The sequence below is a fragment of the Typopeltis vanoorti genome, chromosome 7, assembly GCF_054136105.1.
Source record: "Typopeltis vanoorti isolate ZY-2024b chromosome 7, IOZ_Tvanoo_1.0, whole genome shotgun sequence".
In the NCBI taxonomy this organism is placed as follows: domain Eukaryota; kingdom Metazoa; phylum Arthropoda; class Arachnida; order Uropygi; family Thelyphonidae; genus Typopeltis; species Typopeltis vanoorti.
Genome location: NC_143555.1, coordinates 25232559 through 25253276, shown reverse-complemented (window position 1 = coordinate 25253276; position 20718 = coordinate 25232559). Strand labels below are relative to the sequence as shown.

The 20718-nt window shown below is 37.9% G+C and overlaps 1 protein-coding gene across 10 annotated transcripts in view; it reads right to left on the bottom strand.

The window, feature by feature from the left end:
* LOC150104529 (lachesin-like) overlaps window positions 1-20718 on the bottom strand; it is a 1086504-nt gene that overhangs the window by 239248 nt on the left and 826538 nt on the right. For all 10 annotated transcript variants that reach the window (XM_090395729.1, XM_090395728.1, XM_090395732.1 and 7 more), the window contains one exon: window positions 19906-20034. In XM_090395729.1, coding sequence (XP_090251855.1) covers window positions 19906-20034 — 129 coding nt within the window. The remainder of the gene's footprint in view (window positions 1-19905; window positions 20035-20718) is intronic.

The window sequence follows — 20718 nt, the reverse complement described above, 5'->3', positions numbered from 1 at the left end:
ATCCACATTTAATTTCTTCGCCAGCTGAAGTCTATCCCACAAGTATGGATTCTGCTTCCCATAGTTCTAGCCCATATCATTTACCTCTGAATACATGCCATGGAAAAAGGTAGAGATTAAATTATTATTTGTAAACTCTATGATGTCATGTCTTGCTCACAGCTTCAAATTTTTCATGCCAGCTGTGAAGCTGACATGAAAAATCTCCCCAGTAAATATCTCTCAACAGCATAAATGTTTCAACCATATCACTCCTTCTATCCACCCAATGCTGCAGATTATATGCCCTCAGCCTATAATAAATATTCCATAGTTTCACTATTATTTTTGTTATCTGCCTTTCTACCATCTTCAAATCTAAGCATAACAATCCAAATGTAATCGGGGTCTAATAACAGAACCTCCATGCTCTTAATTCTGCTTGCCAGCAGTCCTCTTGGTTGTCTTCACCACCTTTCATTACCTCTAAACTTCCAATTTCTATCTGGTATCTCCCTTCACCCCCCCCCCCCCAAGATCCTTTCCTATTATAGTTTCACTCACAGAATATCCATGGATCTCAAATTTCACAACTTTACATATAGCTGGATTGAGCCAATATCACCATCCATTTTTCCTCTTGCCTATTCAAATCCTTCTGAGGACCCACAACATTGGTATTCTTATTAATAACCATTACAAGGCTTTACATCACTTGCAAACATTGAAATATCTACCTTCTGTCTAGTGACAGTATTAATCATTTACAGGAGTAACAGTACTAGTCCTAGTACCAAGCCCTATGAAGCTCTACTGTTTACCTGCTTTCCCTCTAAATCTGCTCCTGAATACACAACTCTTTGATATCTCCCTAACATAATGATTGGAATGCCTTGCCTGAGTGTGGTGTCTGCAAGGAGTTTGACTATGTTTAAGACACAGTATGATGAGCTGTGTGTGTGATAAAAGGACCTCCCAGATGAGTCTTTGACTCCATGAGGTCTTGGGGTAGCAGTAGTAATAGTAATATCAAAACCCATATGTTGAAAATTACATATCTACTTATCTGGCACACCGTAAAATGCCTGTGCAAAACCCAGAAAAATCAAAAGTACTGGATTTGCCTTTTGCATATCAACTGCTTTTTTTTTTTTACTTTTGTAACAAAGGCAACCAGATTACTAAAACAAGAGTGTCCCTTAAGAAAGTCATGCTGATCCTTCATAAATATTATCCTCATCTGTCCAGTCTGTATGTCATTTACTAAGTTCTCCAAATTCTTAAGAACATAGAAGAAATACAAACTATAGTTTGATACCTATATTCTACTGTCACTCTAGATATGCAATGGCACTATTTTATTCTCCTTAGTGACTTTGGCTTTTCCAGATGCAAGACTTGAATTAAACATCTAGGTCAATGACACAGGGAGTCTCCATAACTCGTTTGGTTTTCACAATGTCCTTTGGTTGGAAAGACCTGGGTTTGAATCATGTCTAGGACATGAAGCTATCAGAGCTTTCAGGGCTTTACAACTGAAGGTGAGTTAGCTGATCTTATACAGATGTGGCAAGATTTTCCCTGCTGGAAACTCAGGTTTTGTCATCCCACAAAACAGACAAACTAGCCAGAAGAACACATGTAGACTATACTGATAGGATTATTTTATTATTATTATAAATAATATCTGACCTTCATAGAGTCAAAGGACTCATCACAGGAGATTCATGTTCTCTCATGCAAAAAGATCACTGAACTTTGCCTTAAACCCATTCACAGTTTCTGCACTCACCACACTTTCATTCAATGCATTTCAATTGCCAATCACTCTCCATGTAAAGAACATGATCTCATGGCTTCTTCAATGTGCAATGTATACATTGCATTCCCTCAACTCTCCTCATATCTGACATTTTATAGACCTGACACCAACTTAGTAAACCTTCTCTAGACCCTTTCCAATACATCCTTAACTCCCTTGAAAACCAGGTGACCAAATTTGCACACAGTAATCTTTATGCAGCCTGATCAAAGCATAACCTCTTTGACATGCATGATCAATATCCTCCTCGTTATTACCATAATCCATTGTGATGTTTTTACAAATTTAGCAGCGTGACCCGTAAACAAGTCTTTGTTCACCATTACTCCCAGATCTCTCATCTCTTCCACCTCCTTCAAAATTTCTGTAGTAATTGTATACTCTACAATTACTCTGCAGAGTAATTGTATACTGTGCATTACAATGCAGTAATAGTATACTGTATTGTATACTATATTAAACAGCCTATCAGAATATGAATTTCATTAGGTTTTTTTTAAACAAGCTAAGTCACTTGGCCGAGACAAGTAACTTCAACCTAATACACAAAGAATAACGGGAATGGGGTCAGTGGAGTACATTCCTTTAAAACATATCACAAAACTAACATCTTACTGTCTTGATAACAGGAGTACCTAATATTCAAAATTTATTTTCTTCATTCACTTTTAATTATCCATCCCTCTATGAATAAAACATGCTTTACTAGGTGAAACACCCTAATAAAGTGATTATTATCAGTTCTACTATATCATCTACATTGTTCATCAGACGCATCTCCATTGAGTAAGAGCATTCTTTTACAATTATTTCTCACCATACTGGCCACATAGTGAAAGAACTTCTGGGATCACAGTGTTAGTCTCTTCTGACATATATCTTTCCCTTCTTTACTTTACATTAGTTATTAGCTTCCTATTTTAAACCGTATTTTGCTCATGCAACTGTCCTCCACCTTTTTCTTTATACTTCTATAACCTTTATTTTCACCTGCAATTTCCATTTTACTTAATTTTTATTTTTTTTTAAACTCATGGTATGCAATTTGCTATTGCTGCTAAGAAATATTTAGCAATTTCCCATGGACTACTGATTTCTTCCATCCATTGTACTGTCTAAGCTATTATCTAAATCTGCATAATCACCTGCCTCATAATTCTGCATAACATTGTCCTCCAAGTCAAGACTGCAGCTGGTCACACTCTCACCACCTGAAGACGGAGATGACACCTCAATTACAATCAGATCCTCTGATGCTACGACCAAATCCAAAATTCTCATGTTGCTCAAGACATTGATCCCTCAAGAATTCCAGAAATTCTTATGCAGTTTCCTCTGCTCCTTTTATACAGCTTTACTTAAAATCTTTCATAACGATCACTTACTTTGCACTTCCCTAACTCACCTGTCTATCACACTATGTTCCTTTGCTGACAGTGACATCCCACAAAGTTCTGGTCAGACTACACTTGCACTATTGTGCTCAGATTTAGTCATGCAGATTTCATTGTGATGTGGAAACATTGGAGAGGGTCCAGAGATGAATGCCTAAGACAATATCAGGACTCTGGAATGTTGGTTATGGAGAATTTGAAGGAATGTGGACTGCAGAGTTTGGTGAATAAGAGGAGATATGATAGAGATGTTTAAGTTAGTAATGGGATTATAAAAAGAGTAGAAGGCGAGAGGGGAAGAATCAGAGACCATACCGAGAAGTTATTATTATTATTATTATTATTATTATTATTCAGGCCTCCAAGGAGTCAAAAGACTCATCGAGGGAGGTCCTTTCTAAGACATAAAGTCTGTCAAGACTCATCGAGGGGAAGTCCCCCCCTGAGAAACACAAAGTTTATCATACCACTCCTTAAACCCACTGACTGTTCTCACTCCCACCACTCCATCAGGCAATGCATTCCACGGCTCAACCACCCTCCACACAAAGAAACCACTCCTTACCCTCTTGCTCACAGTTTCCTTTCGTAACTTCCAGGGATGGCCTCTTGTCATCACTCCTTCCCGCTGATCAACCAAGCGAAAGAACTCCCCAGTGTCAACCCTGTAACCACCTCTCAACAGTTTAAAAGTCTCAATCATATCACCTCTCCTTCTTCTATCCACCAAACTCTGCAGTCCACATTCTCTCAGCCGATCCTCATAACTATCCTTGTACAGTCCTGAAACCATCTTTGTCATCCGTCTTTGTATCCTTTCCACGGTTAATTTATCCCCTTCAAATCCTGGGGACCAAATCTGAGAACAATAGTCCAAGTGTGGTCTGATCAGAGACTTATACAACGGAATGATAACCCTCTTATCTCTGCAGGTCAGTGTCCTTCTCATAATAGCAGCAATCCTCTGTGTTACCTTCACCACCTTTGCAATATGTCCCCTAAACTTCAGGTTTCTATCAATCATCAACCCCAGATCTCTTGTCTCCCCTACTTCCTCCAGTATAACTCCTCCCATAGAGTATGCAGCATCCCATCGATGTTTCCCAAACCTCAAGACCTTACATTTTGCTGCATTAAACTGACACCCCCATTCATTTGCCCATCTATCTAGCTTATTTAAATCCTCTTGCAGGGCTACCACATCTGCACTATTACTAATAATCCTTCCAAGCTTCGCATCATCCGCAAACAACTGAATATCCCCCTGCAATCCACTGGCTATGTCATTGATATAAAGGTTAAACAATATAGGTCCTAGTACTGAGCCCTGTGGGACCCCACTTGTAACCCTCTGCCTCCTGGAAACTGCTCCACCATACACAACTCACTGATACCTATCAGACAGCCAATCCTGAATCCAGTTGACCAATCTGACATCCAGACCCATGTGCTGCAACTTAAATATCAGCTTATCATGTGGCACCCTGTCAAATGCCTTCGCCAAGTCTAAGAAAATTGCAGTATATGCCTTTCCCTCATCTAATGCTCTTGTAACTTTATTATAAAAGGCTAGCATATTGCTAAAACAAGAGCGTCCTTTCACAAATCCATGTTGATTCTCACAGATAACATTACCCTCATCTGCCCAATGCTGTACACGGTCCCTCACTACTTTCTCCAAGATCTTAACAACTACTGATGACACACAGACTGGCCTATAATTAGACACTTCCAGTCTGTTACCACCCTTATGCAATGGCACTATCTTACCTTCCTTCCATTCCCTGGGCACCTTTGCCAAAGCCAGACTTTCATTGAAAAGCCACGTTAAAGGTATTGTCAATTCCCTAGCACATTCTCTCAAAACTCGTGGCGAAATACCATCCAGTCCCACAGCTTTACTGACATCCAGAGTACTCAGTATCTGAAACACACTCTCCTCCTGTACCTCCAGACCTCGTACCAGTCCTATCCCTCTAGCATTAAAACTGACTCCTCTAGGATGAAATACTCCAATAAAGTGTTCATTGAACAATTCCACTATGTCCTCTGCATCAGTCACTCTATTCCCATTTTTATCCCACAATATCATTCTTCCACAGTCATTTCTCCTCCTACTGGCCACATAGCTAAAAAATTCCCTAGGATTTTCTTTGGATCTTAGGGCCAATCTCCTCTCATATTCCAGTTTCGCTTTCCTTACCACACGAGTCACTCTTCTGGCCTGTGTCTTATATTCCTCATGCATCTCTTCACCTGTCTCCTTATATCTCTTCCATAGCCTCTTTTTCGCATGCAATTCCTGTTTAATATTGTTTGTCATCCACTTTACTCCAAATTGCGCCCTCTTCTTCACTCGTGGTATACAACTTACCATTGCTGATAACAAATATTCTTTCACAATTTCCCACGCACTGGTGATATCCCGGCCTTCCAATTCCTCCCTCCATGAAACTTCCCGAATTTGACGTCTAAGACTATTATAATCACCTGCCTTATAATTCCCCATAAGTTCCCGTCTCTTTGATACTCCTGCATGTCTATTCATTTTCCAAGTCAAAACCATATGGTCACTCTCTCCAACTGGTGGGAGAGATGTCAACTCAGTTATTATCAACTCTTCTGATGCTATAACCAAATCCAAAATTTTTGAACCTCTTGTTCCCTCTGTTACATGTTGCCTAAGACATTTGTCCCTCAAGAATTCTAGAAATTCCATTCCCCTATTGTTACATGCATCTTCCTCTCTCCAATTTATACTACTGAAGTTAAAATCTCCCATAACAATCATTCTTCTTGCACTTGCCAAACTTAGCTGTCTAAACATCTCCTGGTCCCCATCCTCTGTGCTCCTGGGTCTGTAGCAACACCCCACTAAATATCCTGTCTTGCCTACCTCTACCTCACACCATACGCTCTCAAAATCATTTGTCTCACTACCTTCCAAATTCTCCACTCTTAGAGGACATAGGTCATCACTTATCATAAGCAGCACCCCACCACCACGCTTTCCCCTCCTATCCTGGCGAAAAATGCTATACCCAGTGACTTCTATTCCTGTTTTTATATCCCCTTCTGTCAACCACGTCTCAGTGATCGCAATAATTTTTGGCCAGGCTGATGCTATCTGCGCCACCAATTCCTCTCCCTTATTCCGGATACTCCTGGCATTAGTATACAGCATATAAATGCCATTGTTTCTATACCCAGCATTATCACTTCTAGACTCCACTGGGCTCAGTCTTACCTGACATTGTCTCCCTTCTCCCAAGTATCCATTCCCACAAGAGGCCACCCCTGCTATCATCCTCCCTGGGACACACTGACTCGTTCAGAACAGCAATCTCTCCAGATGCCTACGTCCTTCCTCATTCAAATGCAAACGGTCTCTCGCAAACAACTCCTCTCTTTCCTCAAACGCACTCCAAGCATCCACATATACCAGTCCTCTCTTGTCACACATTCTCGCTATTATGCCATTCAATATCACCGCTCTTCTGCTCAGCTCATCATTATCATACCTAGGCAACACGCACACTATTTTTCCTCTCTCTGTCTTCTTCCGTACAGTCTCAAGCAAAAATCTCATATCTCTCGCTGCCCGACTTACATTACCACTCAAGTCATTCGTTCCTACCATCACAATCATCTCATCCACCCTTTCACTTCTCTTAATTGCCATAGCCACCCTTTCTATTGTTCCTCCTGGCAAACACTCCTCACGCATCCTATCCTGAACACCACGGATCATTGAGTCACCATACATTATACCTCTTACCATTCCATCGCTCCTATTGTTTCCATTCTCTCCTCTTCTTTCATTCCCATACCTCTCTCTTCTACTGTTTCCATTCTCTCCTCTTCTAGCACTCCCATACATCTCTCTCATTCCCTCTCTCCTACTGTTTCCATTTTCTCCACTTCTAGCACTTCCATATCCCTCTCTCATTCTGTCTCTCCTACTACTGTTTCCATCCGCTCGTCTTCTAGCATTCCCATACCATACCTTAGTTATGTAAGAGTGTGGTGAAGAACTGTGAGTGAATGGAATGCATTACCAGAATATGTTGTCAACGTAAGGATTTTACGTTAGTAACATGTTCTTAATGTAATGATAAGGATTTCAAGATTCAATACCATAAATATGCTGTCAGCTGGATGAACCGCCCACAATGAGTCTACTAACTCCATGGAGGGTGTAATGATAATAATAATGAAAAGTTATCCTGCCTACCTCTACTTCGACACATAATCTCAAAGTGATGAGATGAGACAAGTGATGAGATGTAACCCTAAAAGGGCACAACTCATCACTTGTCATAAATAATACTCCACTACTCCATTTAGCCTACCATCCTGCCATAATATTCTATATATTCTTAATCTCTATTACTGTCAGGATATCTTCCAACCATGTTTGACTGATATCTATAATCTTCAAGACAGTCTATCAATGTCACAAACCCATTCCCTTTATTTTTGATATTCCAGTGCATTGTCAGCATTCCTGTAACTATTTTTAATCACCATGATGTATTATTATAGGCACCTACATGGAGTCACATCACAGAAGACCCAAACTATCCACACAACCCATCACACCTCTTCTTGAACCCATTAACAGACAAAGTGCTAGCAACCCATTCCATTCATTCACAACTCTCCAAGCAAAAAATCTAGTCCTCACACCCTACTTACCACACTTTTACTCAACTTCCAGGGATGACCTCTTGTTCTGCCCCCTCTAGCCAAGTGCTGAAACATTTCCTCTGCATTGACTCTATAATATCCTTTAAGTAACTGAAAGGTTTCTATCATATCCCCTCTCGTTTGCTATTAACCAACTTCGCAGCCCACACACCCTCAATCTATCCCATAAGAAACATTTCACACACCACTCACCATCTTGGTTACTCGCACCTGAATCTTAACCACTTCCTCATCCTCAAGAAACCCAAGAGATCAGACCTGTTAGTGTGTGCTTCAACAGCCAAGTAATTTTATGAGCTATCTTAGCAATATGCCCTCTAAACTTCAATTCTCTCTCTCTCTCTATTCATTGATGATCATTACCTATGAGTCTGATGCCTGTTTCACCATTCTTTGCCGCTTCTCAAGGTTCACTGCCAGAAGACTCAAATCCTGCACACTCTTTCACTTCATCTACCCACTCTTGCCTTGGCTACTCTTCTTCTATTTGTACCGTCCATTGTACTAAGCATCAAGGTTTTAATCTTTCTACTATTGTCCAAAAAATGAATTAATTTCTGCATTAGAATTTCTTTGCAGTTTACTTTGCAACACAGTTCATCATTTGTTAGCTTTTGTACCCATCCAATTCGAAGAATCTTTCTATAACATGTTATTTCAAAAATCAATATTTGTCTCACAGATTCATTGACCATTACCCATGACTCACAAACAGAGAGCACCTGTGAGTATGCACGTTTCCAACAGTCTCAGCTTAAAAGAAAGGCCCACTGATTTACATGTCCATACCTTGTCCATTGCCTGTAGGTTTACTTTAGCTTTTGTTAAGTGGGATCTTATTTCTTTCTTACAGTCTAAATCATGTGCTATTTTGCTTGCTGGATATGTGAAATTCCTAACCTCTTCCAGTTTTTGTCCATTGACCTTTATTTGGTTTTTCATTCTCTTCTCTCTGAATAATGTTTTGTTTTATCAATGTTCATTATCAGCCCATATCTTTCTTTCCTTCTTTCACTTAACTTGAGCACTGTTCTTTCCAATTCCTCTTCATCAGTAATAACTATGTCATCTACAAATCGCAAACCGTTTATTTTAGTACCTTGAATTAAAATTCCCCTTATATTATCCTTTATGGCATCCACTGTTCTTTCTAAAAACATGATAAAGGTGACTGGGGATATTGGGTCCCCTTGTCTCGTGCCTGTTGTTGTATTGAATCATTCTTCCTATTTTTCCATGGTTTTTCATAGCAGCCTCTGCAATGTCATTGATGTTCTTCAAGAGACATACATCATGTTCTTGTCCACTCCATAAGATTCAAGTACAGTCTATGCCACTTTCTTATCTATGATGTCAAATGCTTTCTGAAAGTCAACTAAAACAGGTATAATCATTTGTATTTTTATGAAGAGCTTTCTCCACAATTAATCTTAACATTAATATTTGGTGCACAGTACTTCTGTTTCTTCTAAATCCTGTTTGCTCATCTTCCAGATCGTCATCCATTAGTTTCCTTATTCTTTCTGTTAATATCATCAGAAGTACTTTTCCCTTGTTACTGACTGTAAATTTTTCAGGAAATGACAAAATATACTAAAATATTAATTAAAAAACTTTAATCAATACCTTCCAATATTTTGGCAATGTTACATTGCCATCTTCTGGGAACACAGAACTATGATATGTGAACACAGGCACTAACAACTAGCAAATGAGGCTGAAGAAGGCAACTGGCATTGGTCCTAGTCCTAAATTTGTCCCCCCCCCCCCCCAGTGAGCTAAATTGGGTGTGGCTGTTTGACTGATGTTCTTAGGATGCAAACTTCCCAAATTTGAGGCAGTCTCATGCACCCAAATTTGTTGAGATTTGGGACCTCAGCTCTAAAAAAACTTCCCAAATCTCAACAAATTTGGGTGCATGAGACTGTCCCAAATTTGGGAAGCTTGCATCCTAAGAATATCAACCCAACAGCCAAGACAACCTAATTTAGCCTGCCAGGAGGCACCTTTAGGACTCTAAGACCAATGCCAGTTGTCTTCTTCAGCCTCATTTGCTCGTTGTTAGTGCCTGCATACACATATCATATTTAAAGTCGTATGTAACCAACGTATAAGTTTATCTACAAGAATTAGCTATTGTTCTGTAAATTTTGCAGTTCATTTTGTTTCCTTTTTTTTTTTTTTGTAAATAGGTATTAGGATTGATCTTGTCCATTCTTTTGGTGTTTGCCTTTCCTTCCATGTTACATCTGGTACAGTTCATATATTATTACCTTGCCATCATGTTTCATCTCCACTGATCTCATCATTCCCAGGGCTTTTATAGTTTTTCATATGTTTTACTGCATTTACAATCTTATCCCTCAGTGTATCTGTTTCTCCATCCATGCTTGGTGGTGATATTTCCCTCAATTCATCAACAACTTTGAGCAGTATCCTGTCCATCTCTCTCTCTCTCTCCCCTATTTCTTCTATGTTCATCAAAATTTCATCATTGTCATTATTTATGGTTCTCTGCTTTGGACTGCATTTCTTGTTGATGTTTCTGATCATCTTATATACTTCTCCTGTTCTGTATTTACTGATATTCATGCACTGTTCATCTAGCCATTTCAATTTGTTTCTTCTAATTGCCTTCAATTCATTGCATTTTGCTCTATATTGATCTTCCATTTCCACAGAAATCTCTCTCTTAATCTTTAATGCTCTTTTTAATTCAAATTACGTTTATGTCTGATTTCATGTCTGCTCCTTGAAACATTTGACACCACTGAATTGAAGGACCTATGAACATGTCTAGCATTTCATAGTTCTTCCACTGGTGATTACATGTCCACTTCCTGCAGTCTTTTTGCTGCAAATGAGTGTTGCAAATTCAAGCATTCTTTCTTCCATAATAAATTTAGTTTAATCCTTTATCCAAGTGTAAGCAAAAAAAGTTTGCACCAGAAGTGTCTCCCACAATGCAAAACACATCTCCTTGCAGACATGTATAATGCTATACATTAAGGGAAAAGGGCTATCACTCAGACCGGTTTTTCCCTTAATGCACAGTATTATATATGTCCACAAGGAGATGTGCTTTGCATTATGGGAGATACTAAGACAAGGAGCAATGAGAGCTTGGTCCACCTTTACCACGAGTTGCCTCAGTCATGAAGATATATCAGGCACATACTTTGTTTGCTTACGCTTGGATAAAGGATTAAACTAAATTTATTATAGTCTAACCAAGTGGAGAAAAAAGAAAATTCCAACATTCTTTCTGTTCTTTCATAGCTTTCTCCATACCATATTTGCCCATTATTCTTTCCCATCCTTCATTGTTTTTTCCAATCTCCTCCAATAATTAGTGTATTTTTCTTTGGTCCTCACTTCAAGGTTATTTCCAAGCAGCTATTAAATAACTGAATTTCTTCTTCACTACTTTCTGAAGTGGGTGAATAGACCTGAATTGCTATGATGTTAAATGGTCTTGCTGCAAATTTTCCAATTATTATTCTGTCATTTACTGGTTTGAATCCTAATAATGCTTCTCTTCCTATTTTACTGAAAGAAATCCACTTCCTACATCATGTTTAATACTATTGCCAGACCAGATGATTCTTCTACTTCTCATCTCTGCTAATCCAAGGAAGTCCCACTGGTACCACACTATCTCCTTGCAAAGTAACCCAGAGCCCATAAAGTATAGACATTCCATGTTCCTATGGTTTGTTTCTTGCTGTTTTTAATTTTAATACACTTCTTTTGGTTTTTAATTTGTTGATCAAACCATAATTGCTCAGTTGGGTACACAGACCTTGTTCGTATGAGCTGAAATATGGTGCAGTATTGAAGTGCAATCGTGTTCTGTTGTTACAGTCAGTGCATTGACACTTATCTGATCAACTAATGGTTAGTTCAGATGCCCTAAAATGAGGAACTATGGAGCAGACACTGTTGTTGCCTGTTGGTCCACAGGATGTAATTCATTTCCCTCATATTATTCATATCAGGGAGTCATTCCCTATCCATCACCTAGGGAGGTGTCCTCTAGGGGGTTTCAGACTTCCCCAAGAGCTCTATCTCTACTTCCTCCAAAATTCCTCAGGAGGAAGTACAGATAGAGCTCTATCTGTACTTCCTCCTGAAGTACAGATCGATTAATCTGTACTCCAGGAAATATCAGTTTATTGAGCCAGTCTGATTGGCTGAATGGTTAGCGTATCCACTCTCCAGCCAAAAAAAAAGGCTGTGGGTTCGAATCTTGCTGTGGGCATGGGATGTTTGTGATTGTCTGTGAAAATACTAGTGATGGTGGTGGGCAGTAGATGGCATTGGTATAGATGATTATGGTAGTTGCAGTTTGTTGTAGTTGGTGGATTCAGTGGTGGAGATGGAATGTTGTAGAGTAGGTGCTCTCCCTTGATGAGTCTTTTGACTCTCTGGAGATGTCACATAACAATTATAATAATAATAATAAATATCCCAAAATGCATAATGTTACATTTCTCCACATTAAACTGAAGCCCATACTGACAGCCTATTTAAATCATCTTCCTGTCAAGTCTTGTCCATCACATGCTGCATCAAGTAATTATCTCTCAGTAAGAGTATAAATTCCATTCCCTTTCAATTTTTATCTCCATAGTTGAAGTCCACCTTAATAATCACTTGACCTACACTCATTGTACTAATTTGTTGATGCACATCTTCCAGATCATCCAAAACATTTAGATGCAGTCCATCAGCATTATTAAAATCATTCTGATGTTGATTTTTTTGCTATCAATGCCCTTGTCCTTAATTTACCTCTATGATAGTGTTAAATTGTGAATGAAACTATCTTGTGTAATTTATTTTTTTCATTCACATTTAACATTGCTTATTATATATTAATCATGATTTGTATAAAAATTATTTATTGTTCCTTAATTAAGGATTACTATCTAAATATTTATTCTAAACTTAACCTACTATTAATTTATTAAATAATAATATGTGTAGAAATTTATGATAACTAAAAAAATATATATAAAGTAACGAAAAGTGTTATTATAAATAATTGTATACGTAATGAAAAAACTAATTAAGTAGCTCAAATATTCTGTTTATTCTTATTTGTAAAAATGTAACGTTATGTAATCACTTATGTAGTAGTAGAGCGTTGTATTACATTAGCGAAATGTTCGCGTTCATGGGTTGTCATGGACGTATGAAATAAACAAGCACGAGTGGAAGAGTGCGTGATCTTGGAACCAGAAGGAGAAAGGAAGGCAATAAGAATTTTAGATTAAAGAAAAGGGAGTTTTGCGGAGCCTGAAGGAAAGTAGGATACAAGAAAAGAAGAGAAAGAAAATTATAAATTCTTTAGGGCAGAAATTCATGAGAAGAGTGTTTAGAAGTGAGCAAAAACGTAGTGAATCATATACTCAGCAGCAAGTGAAATCAGCTGTTGTTGTAGGGGAAAATTGATGTCGTAATCGGATAAATAAAGAACTGGACATTCAATGGGAAATTCTGATTAGTTCCAGTTAGTCTAGGATTACGTCTTAATTCTATGTTGCCCTGAGAAGAATTATAATGAATTTAACTAGTTGGAGAAAAGTAAACAAAGAAAGATATCAGTACCTTACTGCTGTTGTTTAGAGTAGTGAAGCGCGATTAACAGTAGTTCAGTTAAAGCGTTGGAGAATTTTATTTAATGTGTTCCGCTAGCTTAAATAAGTTAATTCATAAGTGCTCACAATAAATTGATGTATTGAAGATTGTATCCGGTAAGAGTAGTCATACATGTTTGTTTATTCTAACATTAACTGTAACGTATCTTCGATGTTCAAGGTCCGAAATAAGATTGCTTGGAATATTGTCTACCTTGATTAGTGCCTGCTGTGAATTTAAACATTAAGTACAACTGATAGATATGTGCAGACTGATCAAATGAGAAGTTTTGTTTTATTAACTTGAGTTAAGACAGTTTGTAATTTTGAAACTGTGAATTGTATGTTAAAGTTTAGAACATTGAATTGGAAAGAGTGACTTAGCAAGATGTATTAAGTTATTTGTATTGTTCCATTTAAAAGTAGAATTCTTGTATTTATTATATATCATATATTAAATGTTTTATTTTGTTAATCTAAATATTGTGTTTGCCTGAATTCCCTTTTATTGCACCGTTCATAAAAAATTAGAATCTTGCGGGTGCCCCAAGTAGAATAGTAAATAATTCGGCCTAAATGAGAAGACTGCTAACTTAATTAAGAATTGATCCTACTGTTTTATACAGACTAATCTAAAAATAGGGTGGCGCAGTATAATTATAAATTTCCCTACTTTTGGTTCGGTGATCAATTTGCAATTAGTTGTTTTATTAATAAGAGTGTCTTGAAACAAGATGGCAGATTAGAACACAACATGAAAATAGAACGTCACGACAATAGTGAAGCAGGAGACTTACAATCTTCACCTTCCCACTTTTCATTTTTGCTTCGTCCAACAATTACTTCAAATCCTTCATCACGGAATGCTTCTCACTTCTCAGATCATTAGTGCCAACCAAGGCAATTAGTTCTTTCGCCTTACCTTTTTGCATCTGGATGTCATGACTGATATCATTAATTTTTGTGTCAGGGAAACAAAACATGATTTCTTAACATGATTTTGTTATACTTTTGTTAAGTACTACTCTGATTACGAGTCTTCTTACTGGGTATTTCTTGATTTTCACCTCACTCAAACTCAGTGGTGCACTCAAGGTTTAATCTTGGGAGGGGGGGGGGGGTTCGAGGTGAGTAGATGATTTGAGAATACACACTACACATTGCATACAACCTATGACTGAGCATCTGCAGTGATTGCCAATACATGATGTCGTGATCTACTCTGGCCCGGCTCAGGCAAACGAAGTAGCACTCAGTCCACCTGAGCGCTACTTCGTTCGCTTTGCGTTCACAGCGGCTGCGATTCCCGAGATAGGGTATTCCCGCCTTATGTGACCACTAATTCATAAGTAGTATAGAAAGAGACGACACTACACAATATAAATAAAAAAAATGAATTTTAATTAGGAAAAGATTTTGAAATTTTTGTAGTTTTTTTTTTTTCCTTTTTCTTTTGGGGGAGTAGAAGTAGAAGTTTTAAAAGCATATGGTGTGAGGTAGAGGTGAGCAAGACAGGATATTTAGTTGCTACAAACCAACGAGCACAGAGGGTGGGGTTTAGGAGATGTTTAGACAGTTCAGCTTGGCAAGTGCAAGAAGAATGATTGTTATGGGAGATTTTAACTACAGCAGTATAAATCGGAGAGAGGAAGATGCATGTAGCAATAAGGGAATGGAATTTCTAGAATTCTTGAGGGACAAATGTCTTAGGCAACATGTAATAGAGGAAACAAGAGGTTCAAGAGTTTTGGATTTGGTCATAGCATCAGAAGAGTCGATAATTCTGCTGTGGGCGATGGATGTTGTGATTGTCTGTGAAAGTACTAGTGATGGTAGTCGGCAGTAGATGCCGTTGGTGTTAGATAATGAAGGTTGGTGGAGTAGTGAGACGAAGAGTTGTAGAGTAGATGCTCTCCATTGATGAGTCTTTGAACTCTCTGGAGGTGTGATGTAATAATAATAATAATAATAATAATAATAATAATAATAATAATAATAATAATAATAACACCTGAGATGACATCTCTCCTACCAGTTTGAAGAGAGTGACCATGTGGTTTTGACTTGGAAGATGAATAGACATACAGGAGTATCAAAGAGATGGGAACATATGTGGAATTATAAGGCAGGTGATTATAATAGTCTTAGATATCAACTTGGGGAAGTTTCATGGAGGGAGGAATTGGAAGGCTGAGATGTCATTAGTGCTTGGGAAATTGTGAAGGAATATTTGTTAGCAGCAATAGTAAACTGTATTCCACAAATGAAGAAAAGGACACAATTTGGTGTCCTATTCTTCAAAAATGTAAGGTCTCGAGGTTTGAGACACATCGATGGGACACTTCATACTCTATTGGAATAGTTGTACTGGAAGAAGTAGGGGAGACAAGAGATCCGGGGGTTGATGATTGATAGAAACCTGAAATTCAGGTGACATATTGCAAAGGTGGTAAAGGTAACACAGAGGATTGCTGCAATACTGAGAAGGATGCCGACCTGCAGAAGAGATAAAAGAGTTATCATTCTGTTGTATAAGACCTTGATCAGACCACACTTAGGCTATTGTTCTCAAATTTGGTCTCCATGATTTGAAGGGGATAAAATAACTGTGGAAAGGGTACAGAGGCAGATAACAAAGATGGTTTCATGACTGTACAATGTTAGTTAAGTGAATCGGTCAAGGGAATGTGAACTGCAGAGTTTGGTAGATAGAAGAAGGAGAGGTGATTACAGGGTTGACACTGGGGGAATTCTTTCATTTGGTTGAACAGGGGGAAGGAAGTATGACAAGAGACCATTCCTGAAAGTTACAAAAGGAAGCCGTGAGCAAGAAGGTGAGGAGTGGTTTCTTTGCATAGAGGGTGGTTGAACCATGGAATGCATTGCCTGATAGAATGGTGAGAGTGAGAAGTCAATGAGTTTAAGGAGTGGTATGATAGACTTTGTGTTTCCTAGGAAGGACCTCCCACGATGAGTCTTGACTCCATGGAGGCCTGAATAATAATAATAATAACTACAGCCCTCTGAGGTACACCACTAGTGACTTTACTCTTTTGGGATATTGCTCTCCCATACACAAGTTACTGATATCAGTCAGATAGCTAATGTCTAATTCAATGCACAAATCTAATATCCCACCACATCCACTCTAGTTTAACTTATCATATCACAATCTATCAAAAGTCCTCATAAAATATAACTATACTACGATTCAACCATGGAGTTAACATCTGCCTTGGTACATTTGTTTAATATGAATCTTACATTGTGTCAATTTCTGAAGTATAACCTCCCTTTAGCAAATCATTGCTGTCCATCAAAGTGAATACCACTGTTGTCAACCAAATTCTGGAAACTGGTTTTTCACTAACCTCTGCAACATTAACCACAACATGCTACCACACAGATTGGGCCTATAATTTGCTGCTCAAGTTCTGTCACATCCTTTATGAAGAGTAAAATCTTACCTTCCTTTCTTCCATTCCTTTGGAAATTGACCCACTGTAAGATTCATATTAAACAAATATACCAAGGCAGATGTCAACTCCCTGGCACATTTCTTCAAAATACATGGTGATATATCATCAAGTCCCAATACATTAACATCACATTTGCTGACTTTCCACATATTACTTTTGTTCAGTCAGTCTCTCTCTCTCTCTCTTCCTCATCATTAACCACTGCTTTCAGACTCTTCATGATGTCACATTCACAAGGATGAAAGACCTTTATGAACTGCTCATTAAATATCTCAACTATATCTTCTGCAGCAGTTGTCCTTATACCATTTTCTCCAATCAGTGCCATCCCACCATAATCATTCTCATTTTGCTAGCAATATGTCGAAAGAATTCCCTGGGATTTTTTTTTTGTTTTTATTATTCTTTATTTTAATCTTTTTTCATTTTTATCTTCATTAGCTAACTGCTGCTCATATTTAACTTTTGCTACTCTTACCATCTGAATCACCCTCCTTGCCTGTTTTTTTTTTTTTTTTTTTTTTTTTTTTTTTTTTTTTTATTCCTCGTGGTTTTGATTATTACCATTCCTCTTTCTTACAAACAAAATAACTTAGTCAATCATACACCCATATAAAATAAAATCTAGAATGATTTAGCCTAATATTAGCTAAATCACACTACTTCTTTCCGCCCTAGAAACTTTAGTTTCTCTGCCCTAACACCACTCCTCGTCACGAGAGCAGTAACCTTTCCTAATATTTGCAGTCTTTCATGTCGAGATGTAATCCATCTTCTGCATAGAGCTCTCCTCTATCAAATGCACTCCAAACATCCACCAAAATTAATATTATTACTATTATAGAGTATCTGCATGGATTTCAGAGACTTATCATTAGAGACCTATATGAATCTTTATACACAAAACACTATCCAAGTGTGAGCAAACAAAGTTTGCACCTGAAAGTATCTTCGGGACTGGGGTAAGGTGGTAACAACACCAAGGCACTCCTTGCAAAGGTGGAGCAAGCTACCAACACTCCTATCTCAGTATCTCCCATAATGTAAAACACATCTCCTTGCGGATATGTCTAATGTCATTTGTCTAATATATATGTCTAATATTACACTGAAGAGACCTCAATAAAGGTCGAAACTAGTCTGGGTTGTGGCCCTTCCTTAATGCTTAACATTAGACATATCCGCAAGGAGATGTGTTTTGCATTATGGGAGATACTGAGATAGGAGTGTTGGTATCTTGCTCCACCTTTGCAAGGAGTGCCCTGGTGTTGTACCACCTTACCCCAGTCCTGAAGATACTTTCAGGTGCAAACTTTGTTTGCTCACACTTGGATAAAGGATTAAACTAAATTTATTATACTCTAACCAAGTGAAAAATAAACTTTCAAAACCCTATCATAGCTCTCCTCACTGTCAGGGCACTCGCAATTAAATCTAGAAATCCATTCTACTTATTCACCACTCTCCGTGCAACCTGTGTGTTAAGGCTTAAGTGTTAGGAGGACCTCAAGTTGGAGGTTTAATGGAGTATTGACAGCACTAGGAAAGGATAAAAAAACTAATTTTAATGCTTCCAATATTTCATCTCAGTTACTGAGACATCTTCAGGGAGTACAAATAACACTTGTAATACACAAACACAAAACAAAACAACCCAATGCTAAGTATTGTTGTCTTTGTGTTAAGCATTACAATTAGTTTTTATTCCCTTCCTAGAGTTGTCAATACTCCATTAAACCTCCAATATGAAGCCTCTCCATGCAAAAAAAAAAAAAAATCTAGTTCATAGATCTAGTCCAATATAATAGACAAAATCCAAGAAGGAAGGCTGCGATGGTTTGGCCATGTGACCAGAATGGGAATAGAGAGACTACCATCTAAAGCCCTGAATACAACGATGGAAGGTAAAAGATCCAAAAGATGGCCCAGAATTAGATGGATAGACAAAATAAAAGAGGACCTAAAAACCAAATCACAACAAGCGACACCAAACTGGACAGAATTGTTCGGACTCTCCTGGGGCAGACAGAAGTGGGAAAGAGTTCATTCAGCCTCATCATCATCCACATAGAGGATGGAAGAGAGAAGCAGCAGCACACTCTTGCATAACTTCCACAGTTGACCCCAGTTCTCTCTCTCATTATTTGTCATATATTGAAAAATTTCCTTTACATCTATTTTATAAAAAACTCTTTAATATCTTATAAGTTTCTATCATATCCTCTCTTTTCAGCCCATCGACTAAACTTTGTAACCCACACCAAACACACCAACCATTCCTCATAGAGTGATTCTGCAGACCTGTCACCAGCTTGGTTGCTTATCTATGAATCCTCTCTACCACCTCCTGATCCCCAAGAAACACAGGTGACCAAATCTTACAGTAGTCAACGGGCTGCCAAATCATTTCCTTATAAAGAGGGATAACTTCCCTATTTTACTTATGTTTTTCAACATCTATGTAATCCTTTGAGCTATTTTAACAACAACCTTTACAATATACACTCTGAACTTTAACTCTCTGTCAACCATTATCCCCAAGTCTCTAGCCTCATCAATTCCTGCATCTGAATACCATCAATGTGTTACAAAGTATGTAAACCTTTTACCCAAAGGGCATAAATCTTACATTTTGCAACATTAAATTGACAATCATTATCCTTTGCCCGCAATGCCAGTTTATTTAAATTATCCTGCAGGATATCTATATTACCTTTATCAACTATTTCTTTCCTCCAGTTTTGCATCATCAGCAAACAACTTAATATCCCTACCTTAAACTTTCTCTACATTATTGATATACAAATTAAAATCTTTTGATATATGCTTTAATTTTAAAGAGAACACACAAGAGTGAAAAAGTTTCATATTAAACTTACAGTGAACTTGGAGAAGTATTTTTCTTGTAGTAGATGGAGATACTCCATTTGATGCTGAACACAAGTATGGTCCCATATGTAGCCTACTCACTTTTACAATAGTCATCACAGGCCCATCTAAAACTACTCCTGAATACAATAAGAATACATATTAAATGACTTTTTTAAATGTTTTAGGTAAAAACTTAATTATTTTAAATATCATGAGGGTAATGAGCACACTAAAAATATTAGCTACAGACTATATAATCAGAAAAATACGGATTTATTTTACATAAGAAAAGTAAGAGGTAGGGCAGAAAAAGTGCACTAAGTAGTGTGTAGAAAGACTGTCAAGTAGTGTAGGGACATTATGAAGTTAGCTACCTCAGAGAAAGCATCATCTAATTACTACGATGGGAAGGGAAAGTTGATTATGTCATACCTGAAACAGCACAAGAGAATAATGATACAGACTGGGCTGCTTTCAGGGCCATAATATTTGATTAGTGAGGCTAAAATGATTAGAAATTACTATTATTATGAACACCCGACCTGCATGGAGTCAGAGACTCATCGTGAGAGGTACTCACTATTGCATACAATGCTCATCCAACCATGTCTTAAACTGATTCAATGTGTCCACATCCACAACACACTCAGGCAATGCATTCCATTCACCAACCACCCTTCATGCAAAGAATCTGCTTCTCAATCCTTTGCTCACACCTTCCTTATACAGTTTCCAGCAATGGCCTCTTGTTCTACTCCCCTCTCCAATTCTATGAAAAATCTCTTTCATGTCTACCTGATAACAACCCCTGACTAGTTTAT